The 22,916-nt window shown below is 43.0% G+C and overlaps 1 protein-coding gene across 3 annotated transcripts in view; it reads right to left on the minus strand.

Annotated features, from left to right (window-relative positions):
• The window catches only part of FOXJ2 (forkhead box J2), a 31,055-nt gene that overhangs the window by 5,058 nt on the left and 3,081 nt on the right, over positions 1-22,916 (minus strand). Inside the window, exons 1-8 of one of the 3 annotated variants that reach the window (XM_063148641.1) lie at positions 21,637-21,904; positions 20,837-20,961; positions 5,972-6,324; positions 5,391-5,465; positions 3,399-3,467; positions 2,915-3,055; positions 2,303-2,501; positions 127-447 (exon numbers count right to left, since the gene is read on the minus strand). In XM_063148641.1, the coding sequence (XP_063004711.1) occupies positions 127-447; positions 2,303-2,501; positions 2,915-3,055; positions 3,399-3,467; positions 5,391-5,465; positions 5,972-6,304 (1,138 nt within the window). In that variant the 5' untranslated portion in view covers positions 6,305-6,324; positions 20,837-20,961; positions 21,637-21,904. Of the gene's footprint in view, positions 1-126; positions 448-2,302; positions 2,502-2,914; positions 3,056-3,398; positions 3,468-5,390; positions 5,466-5,971; positions 6,325-20,836; positions 21,905-22,916 lie in introns of those variants that run through there. The other 2 variants (XM_063148640.1, XM_063148642.1) reach the window with 2 other exon arrangements.

Below are 22,916 nucleotides of genomic sequence, written 5' to 3' on the forward strand. Positions count from 1 at the left end.
TTTCCCCCGTTTTCTACACACAAGTAGGCACTACTTAGGGAACGCTCACTTGTGGGATTTCTGTTTGGGGGCTGCTCCTCACTGCTCCCTTTTCCCCATCCGTGCTTTCCATCACCCCTGACTCACCAAAGCCAGCGTTGTTGATTGAAGCCTGTGACTGCTGCTGCTGCTGGTGTGGCTGCTGCTGTGGGTGGGAGTGTGGGTGATGCTGTTGATGCTGGTGGTAACCTCCATGCTGCATCGGGGGCGGGTGCATGGACATCACTGGCGGAGGGCCATAACCTTCACCACCCTGCTGCTTCCCTCCTTGGGATGGGCAACCCTCTGGGGTTGGAGTGTGGAGTGGGGGAGCAGCACCCACTGAGGAGGGGCCTTGCTGCTGCTGCTGCTGGTACATGTAGTAATTGTGGTTGGAGGGCTGCATGTCACCAAGGAGTGAAGAGAAACCTGCCGAGTAAATGAAAGAGGAAGGAGCTTTAAGAGACCCTGCATCAGACTTCTGCTTACATTATCCAGCTCTAATTTCACACTGCTCATCCTGCTATTCATGAAGCTTTAGGAGTGCCCTCTACAGGCTGCCAGCAACCATCACCTGTGCAGTTACGCCCTTGCTGTGCTCCAGACACAAAACAAAACGCTCTACAACAAAGACCCACAAGGATTTTAGTACAGCGTTAGGCACTTAAGTTCCTCCCTGGATTTTTTCCTAGACTTACCAAAGTAACCCAACCTCTCCTGAAATGTCAAGCACATGTTGTTTTCCTATAAATGACCATTAAGCATACTTAAACAGTACAACATTTAGGAAATTGGTAATTTAATGCATCTGACTTGCTTGTTTCCAAAAACTCCCTTCAGTTCCCTTCTTACAAGCAGCTTGGTCAGGAATCTTCACAATTTTTCTCACATTGATCATAAGAGGTCATAAAAGACTGCTTTTGTACAAAGAGCACACTGCACACACCAGGGCTCCTTTATTACTTTCATTCCTCCTGACTCACTGGGTGCGTCACTTCTATCCTGTATTTCAGACAACCCCTACACGTGAGAGCATCAGGTATTTTCCATCTTTCCCCAACACCAGGAGCTCAGCATATCTCTTACACCTGCTTCCCCTGTCCATTCTCCCCATACACTGGGGAACCTCTGTGGAAAACCAGTCAGGGGCACTGCATGCCATTAACCTGAGCTACTCGCTTCTTCCTTTGAGTACCTTTACTTGACCATCTGCAAGCAAGCCTCACATTTTCACTAGGTTGAACATCAACCCTTCGAGTATCCTACTACTGTCCTAGGGGAAAAGGATGAATACTGCCATTCTGACTCAAAAGTTGCCAACAAAATTTTTTCAAAAACTGCAAGTTTTCCTACACTGTCATGCAGCCTACAACTTGGAGGGGAAAAGCCAGCAGCTGCTAACTTTGTAAAATCAGAGGAACACACCAAGCCAAGGTTCTTCTCTACATTTTTCTAGCTTGCTCATACTACAACACCTCACACAACAGTCTCCTACTAGGAGTGCCAGCATCATGAAAGCAGTGGAAGTATATACATTTTTATTTCACTGAAGCTTCAAGTTCAGGAGGCCCTTTCTGGAGTGACAAACTTTGCCTGCACTGTGTGATGGCTGATAGCACAGGCGAAAAGCTCATGTAACAACATAATTCTTTTTACATCAGATTAATATTTAGAATAGTGTTTAAAGGCAGAAAGAGCTTTAAGTTTTTCTGAAGTATTTTCCATGGACATCTCATCCCTGAAATGATTCTGCCCTCTTCTGGCTGCTTATTCACTCCCAGAAATGCAAGATATGAATGGAGTTGGAGGCCCTCTCTTCTCTGCTCTAAATCCACAAAGCTCAATTCTCCAAGGCCTTGTACAATCCTACTTTTAACAGATCTGAGCAATGATGATTTTCCACTCTCCTTCTGAGAAACTCCAGATGCAACAATCCCCTCCCTCTTACGGTTTCTAGTCTGACAGACTGTGAATGTTTCTCTGACATGCTTTTCTTCAGGACTTCATTTTTCCCAGCTTCTGCCATTTTAGTATTTGCATTTGTATCAACACACGGCATTTTTAAATCATTGTGCTTTTTTATTCTGAGAGAACTAGGGGGAGCAATGCATAAAAGGACGTGCAGATTTCTTATCAGCTCCTGGCAGAAGTAATTACAGCATGCCAAAGAAGGAAAGTCTGTTTGCACAGGCTCCTAAACGAGGAAAGATCTGAGAGATGCCAAATGGACAAGACTGTGTGGGCAGATACCTGCCCACCCCACATGACGCATGTAGTTACTCACCGTGCTGAGAGGAAGATGATTTCTCCAGCATGGATTTGTAGAGATTTCGGAAGGACCAGCTAAGGTCCTGGAAGTTGATCTCAGAGTAGGAGAACTTGAAGTCATGGTTGGCACTGTACAGCGGAGGTGGCACATCGGCCCCTTCACGGCCCTGCCCCCCTGCTACAGTGGAGGCAACATCCACAGGCCCTGCACCCTGCTAAGGGAGGCAGAAAAAAGGCCTTCAGTCTGTACTAGGATTGTCAGCTTGAGACAGAGATCAGACTAGATACACATAGAACATGCACTGATATCCCATATCACTTAGCTCATCTTCCAACAAATCTTCCCAAGCGCCATTTTCTTGAGGAACACCAACCACACAACAATGGCTCCAGCCTTTTCTTCAGTTAATACCATTATGCCTTTATCCTTATCCCCATCCAACCCTTTGCTAAAATTCACTTCCTCCTTATTTTCTATCTCTGCAATTTCAGCTCCTTCCCTTCTTTTTATTTTTGCCTCCCTATCACAATTTTCACAATTCCCTCTCCTCACCACTTCGCTTTTCCATTCATGCACCCCTCCTACTCTCCTTTTCCTCCCACTTCTATCCTTTTCCCCACAGCTCACCTGACTGTAGTTAGCAATGGGGGTGGTGCTCTGGATCGACATCTGAGGGGTGGCCTCAGGTGGCAAAGAGGCTTCTGTGCTGACTGGAACAGCCCCTCGGGGGCTTTTACTTGCCTCTTGCTCTGGGGAGTCTTGGGGTATCTGTGGATGGGGAAGAGAGAGAAGGAAAGGAGCAGAAATCAAAAACAGATGGAGAAGTGAAACTGCAGATGGGAAGCCAGCTCCCCCGCTGCAGAAGTTCATGGCTTAAAAAAGAGGAGGACTGGGCCTTAGTCACTGAAAAGTCAGGATAAAGGCCTTCAGACAAGATTAACTTTGCTACTGAATAGCTGCAACAACTGGCAATCAACAGGACATACATACTAGTTCAGTCCTGGCCTTTGTCTGCCCATCCATACACCCTGACCCCAAAACATTATCATGGTCTGGTGCTGGAAGGGAATTCCCAGCCCACTCCACGCTGTGTGGAAAGAAAAACACTCACGTCATCATCTGGAGGATGCCGCCTCTTGCGAGATATATCTGGACATGTATCTATTGTCCAGTAAGAGCCCTGCAAAGAAAACCCATGGGTGAATGAATGATGAAATCACAGAGCTTCCTGAAGTAGGGGGCTGCTGACTCAAGACATGCAGCACCAACTAAACATTAGGACCACAAGGACCATCCTCTAGAACCTCACACAACTGAGACTCAGGTGTTGCCAACAGATTCCTTTCTTGCACTGGGTTGCTTTGAACTATGAGGAATAATGCTACTGGTGGAAGGCAGAATCTTCTACTTTCCATCACTCTTGAGACAGGACACAAAAGGATGGTTTGATCCAAGCTGAGTGAACTCTTTTAGGCCTGCACACTCCTTTCAGTGGCTTCCTCACAATCTGAATTTATGATTAACTCATGAGAACCAACTCAACGCTGGTATTTGGCAGAGACAGCCAGAAGGATTGCTCTTTTTTCATGATTGTGAGACTACACTTCAAGCATCCACAGAGGACCCGTGATGGCTAAGAAAAAAACCACTGTTAAGAACTTCAACAAATTATGTACAGAGAGGTCTGTTTTAGCTTGGACAAGAAAAAGCTAAGGGGATCAAACCACTGCCTTCAACTGTGTAAGCATATTATAAAAGACAGAATCAAATTCTTCTCAAAAATGTACAGCACAAGAAGAGGCAAAAAATACAAGTTGCAGCAAGGGAAAGTACAGTCAGATATAAACAAAACTTTCTTCACAATCATGGTGGTGCAGAACTAGAACAAATGCCCAGTTTTGCTATCTCTATCCCTGGAGATATTAAAAATTTGACAGATCTCATCAGCTTAATGTTATTGTTCCTGTCTGGGAGAGGACAGGGGTACATGTCAACCCCTAGACCTCCCTTTCAATATAAAACAGCATATAATTATGAGTGTTGTCTTCTGACTAAGTATAAAAAGAACTCTAAAGTGATTTAGCTTGTTTTAACCTCCCATCAAGATCTGAATAACCTGAATAAGCATCAAGCACAAGTTTTCATTATAAACCCAGCCCAACATGCCAATGAACACCTGCAAACATATACCCTTAAGTCAGTCAGGATTTCCTGGAATAAGCTACATAATTAATGGTATTTTTGAGCTGTGATCCTCAAAGATCTACTATTTCCACTTATAGGTGCAAACTGAGCACCACACAGTCCTTTAAATATAACCTGAAACAAAGGCCTGAGCAAATTGTCCTTTCTTGCAACTTTAGGATGAGGAAGAAGAGACAATCTTTGTGTCTAAATACACAGCTTCGTACCCCTACCATCTCCTCCCGCTTGTTTGGTTGTGGGTTTTTTCAGACAATAATATCTGCATGCCAAGATGCCAAGTCTTGGTTTTGCTAGCAATTCCCCTTTACAATCTATGTGTACTATCACAGCTTTCCTTAGTTAGCCAACATATTCCTGAATTCTTGAGTTTTACTCGTAAATAATTTCTACAGATTTAAACTATGTGATGATGACACATTTTTCCAATACCAAATACTTTGCAATCTATATAGGCAGCAATTCTGCTCTCATTTCCATGGATCCTGCCTCCATGAAATCCATGATGTCACATCACAGTCCTACTGTTCACCAGCAGCCGCTATGCTCTCTCATAGCAGAACAAGTTAGACTATACTCACATTTTGCACACAAAGATAAGAAGAAAAAGAAACAAAATTAATAAAGTACATTCAATCACACTTTTGACTTCTGCCTGTATCTTTAAAGTCAACTGAAGATCACAGATAAGAAAAATAATTACTAAAACCCTTAAAGTTCCTTTAGAGGTTCCCTTTAAGTAAATGCTTCTGTAGCCAAAGGACTGCAGTAAATCTTACTACTGCTTCCATTTTTGCCTACACTTTAGGTTTCAAATTCCAACCATGAGTTAGAAAGGGCAACCCCAGCTTACTTCCCTGCAGTTTTAAATTGCTTGCCCAGGAGCATGCAGATTTCTTACCTTCCCAGGATCATCTCTTGGTCGAGGCACCTTTCGAAAACATTTATTCAGAGAGAGGTTATGACGAATAGAGTTCTGATAAGAGAGTAAGAGATACAGGTAAGTGCTACAACAAAAACATACAGTCTTCTGAGTATGTGCTGGAGCAGAGAAAATAGGATGGTACCTAAAAGCCAAAGCTCACTACATATTGCTGGAATGGGGCAGAACAGAAGCTGTGGAAAGGGACTGATTAAAATGGTTAACATGGGGCTGAACCACCTCTACACCTATAGAAGGTGCAATGAAAATAGCATCAGTGTGATGCAGAGGATGGTAGTGATGTGTGCTTTGTGGGGGATTTTTTTGTTTTCCTTGGTTGGTGGTGGTGAGTTTTGTGTGCACTCCTTTTTAGTGGACCACCACATATGTTCAACAAAATTCTCAGAGAAAATGGGACTGCTGGCTCTGCATTTTCTCCAGTTGGTCAACTTAGTTCTCCATCAGTCTTATTTTAATCAGTGAAGCTATTCTGCATAGAACCAAGAAAGTAAGCCTTATAATTAGGCAAAAAAGGGTACTTCAGTGATGCAAGCCCTCACCTTCCAACCAATACCAGCATTTTTGTAGTAGGGAAAGTTGTCGCAGATCCAACGGTAGATCTCACTAAGCGTCATCTTCTTGGCAGGTGATGAGTTGATGGCATACGTGATCAAAGTGGCATAGCTGTAACGTGGCTTCCCATCTTGGTGCACTGCTGCCTCATCCTTACTCAGTGTGGCATTGGGATCTGTTGGTGAGCCTGGGGGACACTTTCGGGCAGACCCTGGAGGTCCTGCTTGTGAGGAACCCCCTAATTTTTCAATAGTAGCCCTTAAAGTAAGCTGTGGGAGCCAGTCTATGGAAGTGAGGCTGCTTTCCAGATCAGAGGCCATGCTGCTGGAAGCAGGAATATCTGTGAGGAGAAAGGAGAGGAAAGGAAACCCTTGAGACACAAACAAGGGGAAGCCTAAGAACAGAAACATCCATTTGCCTTCTTCTCCTGCTATCACAAATACCTGTATGAAGATCATCCTACTTTATTTATCTTACTCACAGCTAGCCAGCACCACTCCAAGAGGCCCATGACTGTGCCTCAGGGAGGACCATCCATACTGAGGGCAGCTGGGACAGTGCTTTTCCACACTGATGGTAACATTGCTAGGGCAGGCTTACCCCAGGGCACTGCTCCCAGGTAAAAAGCCAAGCTCTGTTTAAGGGAAGCAGAGCCCTCTCAGCAGGTATATCACATTCACTCCTTTACTACATAATCCATATAACCTTGGTACTCTTCACCAAGATTATGTGTGATCCAGTAAGTTTACGGTGTCAGGTAAGAGGAAAATCATAGCTAAAAGGGAATATTCATTCATGCCACACACAAACCACAATTTAATTAGATCATCTGCAAAGTCAGGACTATCTTAATTTGAGGGGAAATTAATTTCTCTCTGAGGCCTAGCCTCTCTTTTTGCATTAGGTGACATTATAATGAATCCTATTCCTTAGAGCTAGGATTACACATCTCATTTTAAAACACCAAGATCATGCATAATACTATATATAGATAATTACATCTACCATGTCAAGTTGGAACAGACTATATTAAGCTCATAATAGTTAAAGCTTTGCCTGCCATAACCAGTTTTTCCTAAAAAAATATATAGATATATATTTAAATCCTGCTTAATTCACACTATAGCAGGCAAGTATTTTCTCCAATTCTGAGACACAGAAAAAACTTACTTGTCTGAAATCACACAAGTTTGCTGCAGGAAAAGACTCAGAATGTTTTCTCTCATAAACATTATATACTTCCCCTCAGAAAAATAAACCACACCTGGCTAGCAGTTGTATACAAATTATTTTATAAGAAGAAAACATTTTGCAGCATGAACTTGTATGAACTTGCACCCTTAGCACACTAAGTTTTCTGTAGTCTGTTGCAGTAGACAGGCAGCAGAAAGTCTGTCATTCCTACTCACAACTGGCTGCATTACTATACTGGGAGCAATCCCTTGAAGTCTGGACTGAGGGAACTAAGTTTCCAAGGCCATAACTTGCACTGCTCTTTGCATAAAGAGAAGAAACGTGTCTTGAAGGCATGCAAATTCTATACCTTTAATTTCTGAAATTAGTCATTCCAGAACATTAAATAGTACTTTCTTTGAGCATGCTGGAGCATAGACAAGGCAAACACACAAACACACTTAAGTCTGTACAGCAAATTAAACACTTGCATACATGTAAGAGAGAAGAGACTGACACAAACACACTCTGCTTAGGAAAGATTCGTCAGCAGACACCTCCCACTGAGTGCATCACTCAGATGAGTGGATCAGATGAGACAGGGAGACACCCATCTGCATGAATACCAATTAGATACTCGTTCTAAAAATAGGCATTTGACAATAACACAGTGTGGATGCACAGATCCAGAGACAGATGCACCCAGCATTTTGACACTGAAGCTACCCGTTCTTCCCCCACACCCATATGCATTCTACCTTTCACTTCTGCACTCCAGAGCTCTCACAGCACCAAAGCAATGAAGCCCACACTCCAACGCATTCATATGCGCTAAACCTTTCATTTCCATGCATGTGCTCACCACACCTCTTAGGGCTCAAACACCTACACAATACCCCAGCAAAATCCATCTCTCAGCCCCCACAGGCAGTGGCTTCACAGCCCTGGCCTCAGGAAACACGTCCTAATTGCACAGCTAACACCATCACTCACTCTTAGGCACCCAGACTGAGAAGCACAATTGCAGCACCACAGTGTCTAGGTGAGTGGAAACATTTTTATGTCTGGGGAGGAAAGGAAAAGCCCATCAGCTACCAACTTACCCATCTACTCATCTGCCACACTCTCACTTGGGACAGGCATTACTACCTGCTGCACAGCTAATTGATCCAAGCTGCAAAAGGCTTTCCACTATCCAGCCCCTCAAGTTGAGCGTTATTGACTAACTCGTTTTGACCGATTTAATCTAGTATCAAACATTTGAAATTTACACAAATTAAAAAAAAAAAAATAGCAGGATTATTCTTTTGTGAATAATACAAGGGAAAAGCAACAATATATTTTTATCCAGTTGGGACAAATAGACCAATCAAAACACAGCTACATTTACACGGTAACTTCACAGGTAAAGCCCTCATTAAAAGTAGTACCCCACCTGGAAGAAAACAAACATGAACTAAATGTTAAGTTGAATGCTTCATTTTGTAAGTGTCTCATATAAATTTTAAGTTCTGTGGTGCAAGCAGAAAAAAAAATACTGCTTCTTGTTAAACCATTATGAAATATCAGTTGCATTAACAATACAACTCCAAAGTAAAATAAACACAAATTTATCTGTTCCACCCCCTCCCCGCTTTTTGCTTTTTAAAGACAAGCAGAGAAATCAAGAAAATTAGGTTATAAAAGCATATGGCAGATTAAGATACCAATCTGAAACACCAGAAATTCAAGAAACAGAAGAAAGCACTGTTGTTTTCACAGAGCTTCAGGTTTGCCCAGGTTATGTCAGTAGAGCATCTGGGATGATTGGCTATGCAGTAAAATGTAAGGCTGATATGCAACATCCCCATCATCAAATACACAAGCTTTTGTGCATTTGTATAAAATACACTCGTCAGGGAGACAAGCAAAATTAGAATTGGGTCAGATTACACCCACACTAAGAAATTTAGTATTTTCATTCCTTGGTTTATAAAAATCTTTGACAAGAAAACAAAATCCAAAAATCTTAAAAAAAAAAACCCACCAAAAAAAAAAAAACCCACAAAAAACCCCCAAAAACCCCCAAACTAACACACTTTTCAGTAAAACACAGCAGCTTTTTAAGAAGATAAGAAGATATACACTAGACAGTAATTTAGGACAGAAAGCAGAGAGTCAGACCAAACAGCAATCACACGGGAAATTTCAAAGCCGTGGAATAAGACCTTTTTTTCCAAGTTCGCACTTGATCATGTTACTGGATTTGCTGGCAATATGGGATCTGTAATAATTGAGCATAGTCAAACACTACGTAAGGTGGCAATTCCAGAACACTTTCAGGGCAACAATAATTTAGTGTAATTGGCTACTAAATGATTTAAAAGAATATTTGCTATGCAGTAAGTATTACTGTTAATTTATGTTGCATTTCTCATTCACCTGACCCAAGTATTTGGTGCATCAGCTTGACACTACTAAATGGCATGATAAAACAAGACTGCAGCCAAACCAGAGCAGCTGATCATTCTTCCAACTTTCCTTTCCCAGCTTATTGCCTGGCAAATCTTTTGAACTCTTCTCTTATGATCCCACTCAAACAAAGAAAAAACCAGTAATAAGCAATAAGCACATGGAACTGAAATCAAGGGTGCTTTAAAAATCCTACCACATTAGCAAGTCAGAATTAAATTTCAAGAAGTAAAAAGAAAGTTGAAGACCAGAATTCACAATGTCCCACTTTACAAGGTAAATGCTATCTGTCTATGTATTTGGCTGAATTTAAAAAGCAAGGTTAGAGTAGCCAAGGTCATAACCACCATCAACAGCTGGAAGGCGACAGCAGAGTCTTCATTTCTCAAGCACTAAACAGTTACAGTACAATCCCAAGTCAGGTCAGAGAGATACAAAAAGTTGAGCCAAGCATGGATCCTGAACTACAGTTAAACAGACAAGAATCTATCCAATGCATAAGAAAAATGTATTAAAGAAAATTCCTGCATTGAATACCTTTTAATAACCACTAATTCACTTCAGACTAGACCTACAGCTTGCTGGGAAAACTGCTGCCTTACTTTGAATCTTTGCAAGTAGCAAGTGGAAGCTCCTGCTGCAAATGCAAGCCAGGCTCCTGTTGATGGGACAGTAAGGGCCATCCCTTAGCAGTGCTGAAGAAATCTGTACTTTGCTACTCTGCAAATGCTCACTCTAAGCCAGTCAGATGTTACCCAGGATCACTGCTACTTGCCCATCAGGACAGAAAAACACATGAAATGTGGGGAACAACACACTAAGGGTCCCACTGAGCACAGAGTTAATAGACATTTATAGCTTGAAGCATTCTCTAAGGCTGGATTCAAGGGCTGGTCAGGCAGAATCAGTTGGGACTCAAATGGGGAGCCATACAATGCAGCGCACTGCCTACAGAAGATGCCTATTCTAGAATAAATCTGTACATTTACATTTTGATGTGTTTACTTTCACTGTTGCTTTATTTGCTAGTATTTTGATCCAACAAAACACTATGACAAAAAGATTTAAAGGAGACTCAAGTTTCTCAACATGAACTTTGAGAGAACAAACTCAGACAGACTACCAAGCAATGACAGACATTGCTGCAGAGCACCTATGAATAGGTGACCACTTGAATTTCAGTGCCTGAAACACAGATCCAGTGATCCAACTAACAATATCCATCTAATATACTCAGAGATACCCCTAGTCTCTAAGGTATTTAGCAGATTTAAAAACTGTCAAAAAAAAGACTATTTGACTACAACCTTTCTGAAATAATGTCACATTGTGAGGAGTAAAAGTAAAACATGCATGAAGAAATGAGGAGCCTCTACTTTGGTGAAGAAAAGGCAGTTCTAATGGACTTGTGTAAATTACACACTCAAAAAACTCTGTGTCCTCATCCAGTACAAGAAGGGGGAAATAATCAATTTAGCTGAGTCTAGAAGGAAGAGAAATTTGCCGTTTTAAGATATGTGCTTTCCCTCATAAAGAAGGTGGTGTGAACTAAGATGGCGGGAGTAAAACACTTCAAAATCCGATCTTCGCTAAGCAAACATTCTCACAGAAATACTTGTTTCATGTAAGAAATAAGAAAAGAGGATACTGATTATCAGCCCAGACTGAAATGGCTATCCCTCGTTTTGGTAACTCCTTGTGAGAAGCCTTCAGGAAATGTTTATGTTTCTGGAATCAAATGAAGGAAGAGAGGCTGGTGGGTATTTCATAAAATGAAACTTAACCTGGAAGGAATGATAGGTGTCATGTTACTGACAAAAGAAAGGCATTTCAGTTTGACAGCAGCCTTCTGCCTTCAGTGCCCTATGAAAGGAGGAAAATCCATCCCTGGGGGCAAGGAGGTAAGAGAAATTCTCATACCCTAGAACCACGCTTCCCTTTTAGGGGAGCAGTAGAACAAGCCAAAAAATGTTTTCCCAATTACAGGCTTGCAGATATGGTAACAGGAGGCACATGGTTCTCACTAGTCATGAGCCACAAAGGGAAAAGGGATCCAACCAAAGGAAGCCACTGTCACCTCGGAGCACACGGCGTGCTATTGCCTGTGAGCGTCACAGTGTGCACCTGTCCACGCGTCGGGTCCTGCCTGCACAGCCCCGCTCAGAACTACTGTGGGTGCAAGACTGCACAGCTCTGAATGCTCAGGGTGCTGCTACATGGAACACAGGCAGTACTGGGACTGTGGCATCCTGAATGGAAAATCTGCTCCAAGTCACACAAAACACTGAGATGGTACTGAAAATTACCAGTTTGAGGAAGATGAAAACTTTTAGGCCATGTATAGCTTAATATAAATTACTCGACTAATTGTTTTGTTGTAATGAAACTGTTATACAGATATGATTTTCCTTTAATGAATAGAAATCTCAACAAAATAAGGTTCATATTAAGTCTCAAAGAAAAATAAAAAGAAAAATTTGTTTTCACTGTCATTACAGTTTAGATAGATATCATGATAGCACATTTATCATAGGACCTTTCAATTCCCTCCATTTTGTGAAAGGTACACAAGCAGGCTATAAATTTGTATTTTGAATTTAGTAAATGAACAGCACTGACTCTGCAGGCATTTTTGGTACTAATGAAACATGAAGTCTTGTGAGAACTATAAAGTCACCCAAACCCTCATGTTGGAAGTGCATCAGGATTCAATTCCAAAGGCAATTATGTCCTAGCTTTGTTTGAAACTGACAAATGGTATAGTTTACAAAACCTGACCTGCTTATTTAAACTTATCAACAGATGGCATTATAGCCAAAGCCTGAAATATGCTCATGTCAAGAGAAGCAGTATCTTTATGGGCATAACAGGCTAAGATTGAGCATAGCTAGGGCCTTGCCAGATTTTAATAAGACAAACTAATCAAATGTTTTGGTTGTCTGCTATATAAACATACAGGGAAAAAAAGCATTGAGAAATACTACACAAACATTGCAGACACTCCTAAGACAGTCTGAAAATATGTGCTCAAAGTTAGGACCAGTTTGTTTATTTATGATGCTGTGTAAGGTAAAGTGGGGAATATGTAACACCTGTCAAAAGAAACAGTAAATGATACTGAGAATACTGGTATACATAAAATACTTTTGAGCTGGAAATTATTTCCTTTGTAATAAGACTACTAGAAAAGATTTATTCTAATAATAAGCCAAATGTCCCATGACAACCTTCCCAATAACAGATTTGAAGTAAAAAGTAAACCAAGCACTTTGAAGAAGTGCAATGAAAATACATCACCCCAGCAGAAGTGTCTCTGCAGCATCCCTCCACCCTCGGTACCATACGCAATATTTCACCGATGGAAGTAGCAGCTGTAATTCCAAGCATATGCCAAGGCAGGAGAGAAATCTCTGACATTTGCTTTAAGAATATTAACGGAACAATTACTCTTACACTGAGAAAGGTAGAGGGAACTGGTTTTGGAATAAGTCAAGTTTATGAGCACATATCTGAAATGAAATTTTCCCTGGGAAACAGGGAAGTCTGGTAGAGAAATGGTAGGTAAGAGCAGGTATTTCCCCCAGCCTTTTGAGAGGCCCCAAGCTGAAGGATTTCAATTTTACCTGCCTATCAGAATCACATCCAGTAACAAACCTGCAGCAGAGGATATGTAAACACTGATTTAATATCCAGATTGTTTCTGAAATTAGAGACAACATCAGAAGTAGATCAGCATGTGCACTATCTTGCTCAGAAGATCTGCACAGCATTGCAGACATATATAGAGACACAGGTTAAAAGAATGTAACATGCTTATAAATGAAAACTGTATTCTTATTCACATTAAAAAATGGGTCTCTCAGGGAAAAATTACTGTTAGCCTTGCATTTTAATGACAGCAATAGTGAAAGGCTTCTATGGTAGAGAAAGGAACATCAGCCACACACAGGGAAAATAAAAATCTGACTGCAAGTGGTCAGAACTTGTTCACCAAAGGCTGAACCACTGAAAACAAAATAGTCAATATGAACTCTGCAACAGTTGCTGAAACAAACCACAACCCACTCGTGGAAACGGGTATCAAGCAGTAGCAAGAACTCTGTACTGAATTCATAGGAAAAAAGGAAATCGGTATCAAGTGCAGATTAGTTGAATGCCACGTGCCCAAAATGTACACAGAGCACATGCTCCCAGGGTTGAGATTACCAAAGCACTGCAGAGAAGCCTGTTAAAAAGGAGTCTGAGAGCAAAGCACAGCTGAAATTGAAGTTGGAGAATGATCAGAAGAATCAAATAATACTGTGTGAGGCTCATAAATTAAGTCTCAACCACTGTTTTAACATAATTCCTTTTTACTATTCTGTTAGCTGTTATTCTCAAACTGACAGAACTCTCTTCCAGTAGACAAAACACCTGACAATCCCTGCCTGGCTCACAATTCGAAAAGATTTGTACCACTCTTGAAATTCAAGAGGATTCAGAACCACACTACCACAGAAGACACACAATTAATGGTTTCTTTTTACTTAAAACACTAGTACTGCTGCTTGGCATCCTACTCACTAAATGCTCCATTTTGTGTATCACCCAGGAACTAAATCTTCTGTTCGTCTCCTTACAGACACTGGAAGAAGTCCCTTTCTTCTACACAGATGCTTGCCACAGTTGTCACCTTGCAGCTGCAAGTAAATATTATTCTGCTCTAACCTTGAACATTCCAGTCTTCAAGATGTTGTGTCTTTGTTTATAACAGCCTTTTTTTTTGCTCTTTATTGCTTTTGCAATCATGCTTCTTCACAAAAGGAGCCAGGGAGAGTGGGGTACATACAGTAAGACGAGTACATTTGAGTATCAGTTAGACCTTTCAATAATTTTCAAAAATGCAAATAATGGCTATTTGCATATTTGAAAACTGCTAATTGCAAATATGCAATTAACAGTGGGACCCAATGATCTTAGAGGCCTTTTCCAACCTTAATGATTCTAGGGTTTTATGAAGTAAGTACTTTCCAGTATGTCTGGCCTCTATTGGCTGGCAATATTCCCGTGTGTATCAAGGTATGAGTCAGCTGAGGAAGAATGCAAAGAGATGTTCATGCAAAAAATGGAAAAGCACAATGTCATGCTTGTGTTGCTGGGACAGCAAAGGACAATGCAGTAAGGGACAGCGACAGATAGGGGAGAAACAGAAATGTGAAGGCCCTTTAGAGTGAGCACAACAAGCTGGAACCTTATGTGGTGGATGATAGCCAAAGCACAGGCTTGTCAAGGAGGAGATGGCAACGTGTTGAGAAAACATGCCAGGAGGACAGCCTCAGCAATTGTGATGCTAACAAGATGAAAAGGTAACACGGTTCTCAGAGGCCAACAAGAACAGCTCCCACTGACAGAGATGGGAAATGAAGGAGGAAGCACAAGGGTTACCCAAAGAGACTCAAAGAAGCAGCAAAAAATTCAAGCCATGAACAGGAATATGAGTCCTACACTGTATGTTCAGAGGAAGAACATGTCATAGAGGCCCAACTGTGGAAGCTTGCAGCAGAGGAAGGCAGGAAACAAAGGCAAATCTCAAAGGAGCTTTCTCAAGTTCCACACTGGCCTCAGGGGTCTTAAACTTGCAGCAATTAATTAAAAAATATGTTAAGGTAGTATGCAAGGCTGCATCATTTAATATCCCTGGCATGAAGGAGGTAAAGAAAAGCAAAGAGAGGACACTAGAAGTGGGTCATTGTGTCTAAGTTGTGACAAAAAAATATGGAGGGAAGTAAACAACTTAGTGCAGAGGCTACTGAATGAATGACTGGAATAGTCAGGAGGGAAACCAGGAAAATACTGTCACAAAAGTCAAGGGAGGACAAGATTTCAAGACTGGGCATGATCAAGTGTCAAAAACAGCAGGGAAGCCAAGAAGGATGAAGATGGAATAGAGACCCTGAGACTTGGCCAAGAAAAGGTCATTAGAGATCTCAGGAGAAGCTTCAAGGGAGTGAGAATATCTACACTGAAGTCACCTTATAAAACAGTTCTAGACTGCACACAATCATACAGAATCTTTCAAATTTGGAGTGACTGGTCCTTCAATGAAACAAAAACGCATTGGGGCTTCTACTGTTTCCCAATGCCAAAAAAAAGGGCATATAGAGGTTTTAAGTTCAATATCACATTGTAATTAAGGCAATCAGCAGCAAGAGCAGAAAGCCATTAGAAAGTGGTTTTCATCCTTATACTTTGGAACCCTTAGAAAGGATCAATAACCTATTCCAGGATAAACGGGAAGTCATGCATGGAGAAGCATGCAGCCCAAGGTCAGCCAGCAAAGGAACAGCACAACTTTGCTCTCCCAAAACCCAGACCAGTTCTCTACAGTCAAACCTTGTCTGCTTTGTTCAGGTAGAGATAAAAAGAATTTCAGATATAACTATTTTACCAGCTTGTTTATTTTTCTCTGCAAGTTCCTGATGGGGAGGGAGAATTTGTCTTGGTTTTACTTAACAATAGTTTTTTTAGGGGAAACTGAGAATTCAGGAACTTTGCTCTTTTAATTTGTGACCACAAAGTGTTCAGATTCTTTCTCAATTATTCAGATTTGAACTTTTAACAGTAATTACAGATTTCTGCTATAATCAGCCACAGTCTTCACAGAGCAGAGAGCATAAACAAAATTTGAATTGCTAATGGTAAAAAACAAAAAAGCAAATATTTTTTTCCTCGAGGTATAAAAGCTCTCACTCATCATTGCACCCTGTCCCTCATTACTCAGTCTCTCTTATACATAAAAAAGGCCAAAAAAAGAACACACATTCCCTTGGTTCTTGATTTCACATCAAATAAACTGACCAGCTCAGAAAGATGAGGAATGAGGTACTGGGCCTTGCACAAAATGCTCAGTCCAGCTCTGAAAACCAAGATCCTCAACTAGAGGGAACCAGAGAATGTAATAGAAGGGGGTTTTATTCCAACTAACCAAAATGCAGCAATTCCTGAGGAAGGAGAGGGGCCAGAAGAGAAGAGAGGGTGGGAGAATGAAATTGAGTTGGACTATGGAGACCAAGTGCCATTCCCCAGGCAAGCAGAACTGCTTATTTTCAGCGGTTAAAAAAAGAAGTTTCTTGAGATAACCTCAGACAAAAAGTCCTACATGTCCACAGGCATATAATCTAACAAAAGGCAACCAGGAACAAGTCAAAAGGCAGGTGTAGAAGTAAGACCAGAGCCTGTGAGACGCAGTAAGGCTCCTGCCAGTGAAGAATCTTAGTGAGAAGATGAGGGATGCTTCCTTGATGAAGAGAAAAGCAGCATTTAGGCTTCTAGGACCATAGGACAGAATGCCAAAGGGACCAAAGGAGAGAAGAGATGCAAGGAGCAGGAACAACTGAGAGGAGGAGTGGGTGTAGGAGGAAATGAGAATCAAGAAGTAGGCAGGCTGGAAACATGCTGGGCCTTAAAGGTGCAGGAGAGGAACATGAGTGCCACATGATGCTATGGAGCCCAGATATTCAGGAAAGGTCAGGCACTACCAAAACCTCTGCTGGCTACCTTTAAATCTGTGCTGCCTACCTAAGGAAGTATCAGGTTCATAGTAGGAAGCCTGGTCAGGTCAAAACAGATGGATAAAACAACAATCTAGTCCAAATCTTGGCAAAGCATCACAGGATATAGCATTAAATTGGTCTTAAAGTTGGCTGTGAAATCTCCAAATTTTGAAACATTCACAGTATTTTGCATTTGCACTTCAAACTTAAGATGAAAATTTGCAATTAATTAATTGCGAAAACATACTGCTGCATGCTTGCTCTCTCTCAGTAATACACATACACAGACAGCCTTTAAAAAGTGAAAAACGTGAGTTCAGGGCAGAAATATGTTACAGATTTTGATGTTCATCATATATCCCTTAGAAGGAAGAAGGAAACAAAACCAGCAAAACAGATATCAAGTAGCAATACTGCCTCCTACAAAGGCAATAAGCATTTGGAGGTTGAACACATGAACTGGATATTCTTGCTAAAATAACATGTGCAACTGCCAACAATACAGCAAATTAAAGGCTTTTCTTTAGGCCTCAGAGTTAACACAACTGGAGAGTTCAAACATGCCAGCTATCACATTAGGCTGCCCATCAATCAAGGGGCCACTCATCTTCTCTAATACACCTCCCAGACCAAAAACAGTATCCTTCAAAGTTTCAGTTCTGAAGCATCGCTCAGAAACAGATTCTGCAAATGGAGTGCTACAAAAACATAGAAGGTTCTGCATGAAAATCGCTGGTTACTCTTCTACCCAAGGTTGGGAGAAGCAAATGGAAAAATGAGTCCAGAAGCATTTTTCATTTTTTGGTTGCTAATAACTGAGATCCAATTCCTGTCTGACAGCTGTGTAAAATGAGATAATCAGCTCAGTCCCGCTCTTGAGGGACAGCTGTCCATATCACAGTTGCCATTAACCACTCCTCCTTTCTGACATTTGAAGTAAAGGGCCAAAGATCCAAACTGGGATGAAGATGGAATCTCCCACTACATGAAGGTCAGCCGAAGTTTAGGGAAAGAGGTGGTAACCTGTAACCTGTACCTCTGTGGTAAGAATAAATTTCTGCAGAGACACCAACATTCTGCTGTATTTTAGAGGGGGGAAAAAAACTCAGCAAAAAAACCCAAACCAGAAGGACTACAGTAGTCACAACCCTCTCTTGGACTGAAAGCTTAGATACCAACTCCTCAAACTGCTTCCTTCTTTTATTCCAACTTTTTGGACTTCTTATTCTATCCTAGAAACTTGCCTACAAAGCCACACTTCAAGATAAAACCCAAAAAGTTATAGAACACAGACTAAAACAGTATTACAACCTCATGATCTTTCAGTAACATAATCCTTTTCCCATAACTCTTTAGACCGTCTCGTTTCATTTTGCTTAAGGGCTTGACCTGAGAAATGCCACTGTCAGTTCTCAGAGGGGAGCTGAGTGCCCACAGGACACTCTGACTGCTTCCACTTATAAAGTCAACTTTTGGAAGCATGAAAGTCCAGATTTAAATTTACAAACCCATATACACACAACTAAGTGTCCTTTTCCCCAAATGCAGAAGACTTCATTGCTTATGCTGAAGCCAACTCTACGTTCCTAGGCATCTACAAGAATTAGGTTGCTTATGAAGGTACATAAATGTGGTTTTTAAAGTCTAATTTTAGGTGGTCAGGTTTAACATTCTTAATGTAAACTCTTATAGACATAACACTTCCATTTAAGCGTGTCTATAAAGTACCCTGCACTTTCATGAAGATAAATAATACTCTCCCTTTTTCTTGCATAGATACTTTTGTATAAAATAAATGGTGCAGAGCAGCTGCAGTATTCCATCTCAGAGGAAGCTGCATTTTCACCTGTGATAAACATTTGATGTGAATACCATGATCATTTTGAAAAGCTGTGCTCACGAAAAATTATTCCCTAAAATTTATGAGTATGTCTCAGCTTTTGTATAGCTGTGTTTTAGATTATGAGATCTTTTGAGCAGAGATTGTCTTAATTTGGTGTCCAAGTCAGTACTGAATGCCTTGTCAGCAATTAACAAATAAATTACCATTAGTCTATAGCATACCACTTCCAGTCTTTTGTGTCTGTAAAGAACATTTAAAGCTCAGGCAGCAAATACAGAATCTTTATCATTAATGGAAGAAAAAAAAATGTTTCATATGCAGAAAGGTAATTGTGGAAGAGCAGAATTTTGTTAAGTCTGGTGTATATATTCTGTAAAGTGCCCTGGCATCCATCAGAGGCAAAAGCACTTGAAAAATGTCAAGTCATGACTGTGAGGAAGGGGGCAGCGTGAGGTAAATTAACCTCACGAGCACGAAAAGTCAGTTTATCCCCTTGAATGTACAAAGGCCAAAATGCCTCAGTTATCTCTTCCCTTGTGCTAGATAACACAGCTCTACTCAAAACAGGCTGATTGCATAACTATAGGGCAACAGGTAGGAGGGCATCTAACAGTACCCCCAGAACATATGCAGGCTTGGTGGTTCAGCCCTCCCTTAGATAGAGTCACCTTCTGAAGCCATGGATAGCTGACAAAATTCTCTGCCAAAATGGGGAATCACTTTGGCATCTTTTGTCTGATCTTGCGAGCACATTACACCAAGGAGTTCCTTCTTCAGGGACTCCCTGTTTAACCATTGCTCTCCAAAAGGGCTCTCTGTCCTGGCCCTTTGATCTTGGATTTCCTCACTGCTATCTCACTAGAAACAGTAATACCTCATGTGAGACATCCAAGATTCTTCTGCTCCTGGAGTCTGCTTTGGCTTTATTTGAGACGACATCTCCCTCAGACTTGATTCCTCAGGAAATCACTACGCTGGTGTCAGAATACTCATTTGTGGCTGGGAATTAACTGCCTCATTTACAAAAAGCAGCAGCTTGGCTCACGCAGCACTAGCACTAGGATTCACATTCCTAGCCCCTGAATGCAGCATAAAACACAGATGAAGACTGGTGGCAACCAAACGGCTTCTTTCGGCTTTCAGAGCAGGTTCCACCAGCACTGTCACAGCTTTCATTCCCAGGCCCCTGAGCACCACAGGACCCACTCCCAAGGGCACTCTTTCCAGAATTCACCCCACAGTCCCTCAGGTAACATTAGGACATGCATCTCAGGGTATTTGCATGGGGATCTGTAGGTTCAGACCCCAAGCACAGTGAGGTCTGCACCGCACAATGATTTTATTCCCACAGTTACAAGCATAGTAGGACCCACATGGAGAACTGACACTCCACCCCATGGCTGCATCCTTGGACCCTGGCACTACAAATCACTGCTCCTTGTCTCCTCAAAGCTTTTTTTGGCCACTATTATCATTCTCAATGACCCCTAAATGACAGAAATTAATTCACACCAGTGATAATTAAGGCTGAGTCTAGGATGAATAAACCAGGGAAAGAAAGTAGAAGGGAAAGGGCAGAGAGGCTTCTTACAATTATATCGGGCTAAGGTCTCCCATAAGCTAAATAGTGAGGGAAAGAATCAGGTCAATTCATTTAGCTCCATAAGGCAGCAAAATGAATGAGACTGAGAAAGACACACAGAAAAAGAAGGTGGGGAGAGGTCCAGAAACAGAAAGAGCTAAAAGATTAAAAGCATGCAGATACCGTGAGAGAAGAAAAGACACAGAAAACAAGGACAGAAAGCGAGAGAAGACAGCTAGGAATAGAGAGGTGATATAATGTGGTCACTCACTCTGTCTGGAAGATTTTCTGGAGGGAGGTGGATAATCTTCAGTGCTGGTTGTTGGGGTGCTGCCCTTCACACTCCTTCTCTGAGACCCATACTCAGACCGTTGCTGTCAGCTATTCCAAGGGCTTCTTCAAAAAATATTTCGAGGGCGAAAGGATTGTGGATGAAATCAGGATCTTGAGTATTAAAACAATCTGCTAGGGGATTGTCAGTCCCCTAAAACTGCTGGTTTTATCCCGGGATGGAGATCCTCTCTCCCTTTTGGCAGCTAACTACTAAAGGGGTGTTCCCCGGGAAACAGCCTTTTCACTGATGGTCAGATTATTTCAGAAATCAATTTCCCCAATCTGCCTACCTAGAAATCTCTTTTCTCTAGGTACACCTTGCCCGTAAGGGAAAAAAAAAATCTCTTTCTCTAAAACAATTCTTGCTATCTCGGTGGATATTATCAGTGAAATCTGCCTTTTCCTCTCCCTGTAACTAGGAGGTGTGTCCTCTCTCCTTGCACGGGGTATTTGAAGAAAACCCTCTTGGGATTAGGGGATGAGGGATCTTCCTTGGGATGAAGGAAGATGAAATCAGTATTGGAAATTACCTTTATCTCCAGTTAACAGCAACTGGAAAAGGAAAGACTAGCTAAATCTCTCTCTGCTTTCTCTCCCTTGTTTTGCTCTATCACCTGCCGAGCAGATGTAAATAATTAAAATTACTAGGTAAGTATCAGAAGCTCCTACTTATTTCTGTCTTGGGAAATGCCTCTCCTGGGCATACAGGATTTCCTCTGTAAAGACACTCACTACTACCTGATCTGGGGAAGGGCTATCTGCTCTGCTTGAGCGAAGACTTTCCTCAGCAGCAGGAGGGAGTCGGCAGTAAAGGTTATTCTCACAGTCCTCAGGAACTGGGGTCTGAGGACACCTCTCCCTGTAACAAGTATCGGAGGAGCTCCAGAAAGCTCTGTTCCACAGCGAGAAAGAGCAGACCTGCTTCTAGATAGTTACTAGGGCTGGCTGCCGGGGGCCTGCGCACACCCTTGGCTGGTTAGTGGGGAAGGGGGCAAGTGTTAAGCTCCCTCACCAGCTGCGGGGAAGGGGCCTGGCAGGGGGGGGCGCCGGGGTGTCCCCACACCGGGCGCGGGGCTGCCTAACGGGGCTGCGGACGGGGCGGGGGGCGGCGGCCTGGCTCTCTCCCCCACCCCGGCAGGCTACGGGGGTGTCCCCCCACCCCGGCCGCTGTCCCTGGCTTCCCCCCAGGCCCCAGCTCCTCCTGCCCGGGCTCGGCTACCACGGGAGGCCGCGGCGGCTCACGGGCCTGCGCGGGGCTGCGCGGCGCCTCCGCCGCCTTCCGCCGGGCCGCGGCTTCGTCCCCAGGGTCTCCCGGGCTCCGGTGCGGGGGGCCCGGCCCGGGCGGCGCTGACTCTATCCAGGCCCCACCGCTCCCGCGGCTGCTGCTCCGGGCTGCGGCTCCACTGCAGGCCCCGGCTCCTCCCCGGCTGCCGCTCCGCCTCCCCCGGCTCCCCCGGCCGCGGCCGCCCCCGCCTCCCCGGGTTAAGGAGGCGCCGGGCCGGGGGAGCAGGGGCTGCCCGCCCGCTCTGCCAGGCAGAGGGGAGGAGCTGCCCGCCTGCCGGGACCGGCCGAGGCCGTCCCCCGCACGGGGCTCGATTCACCGCGGAGATGGCCGTGGGGCCCTCGCCCCCAGGCCGCGGCCAGCAGCCGCCTTTCGCCGCTGTAAGAAGGGGCAGCGGCTGCGGGGGCACCCCTGCGACAGCCGGTCACAGCCCCGGCACGGGGGCTCGCAAATGGCCACCCCGGGCCGGGGTCTGCCCACCCGCGCTGCTCACACCGCCCGTGCAGCGGTGGTGCCCTGCTTCAGCCCTGAGTGCTCCGAGTCAACTCCCACCCCAAACAATGCAGCCCTCCGTCTCTGGTAGTCTTCCCTCAAACATTGTGTGTGTCCATAAGCTATTGCAGAGACATGACTAGATCTTAAAAGGTGTTTCTACCACAATCCTGTTAAAAGTCTCATTGCTATCTCTCTTGTGTGTTAACGCCAACTAGAACCATATAGGAAACCCCATTAATTG

The sequence above is a fragment of the Melospiza melodia genome, chromosome 2, assembly GCF_035770615.1.
Source record: "Melospiza melodia melodia isolate bMelMel2 chromosome 2, bMelMel2.pri, whole genome shotgun sequence".
Classification (NCBI taxonomy): domain Eukaryota; kingdom Metazoa; phylum Chordata; class Aves; order Passeriformes; family Passerellidae; genus Melospiza; species Melospiza melodia.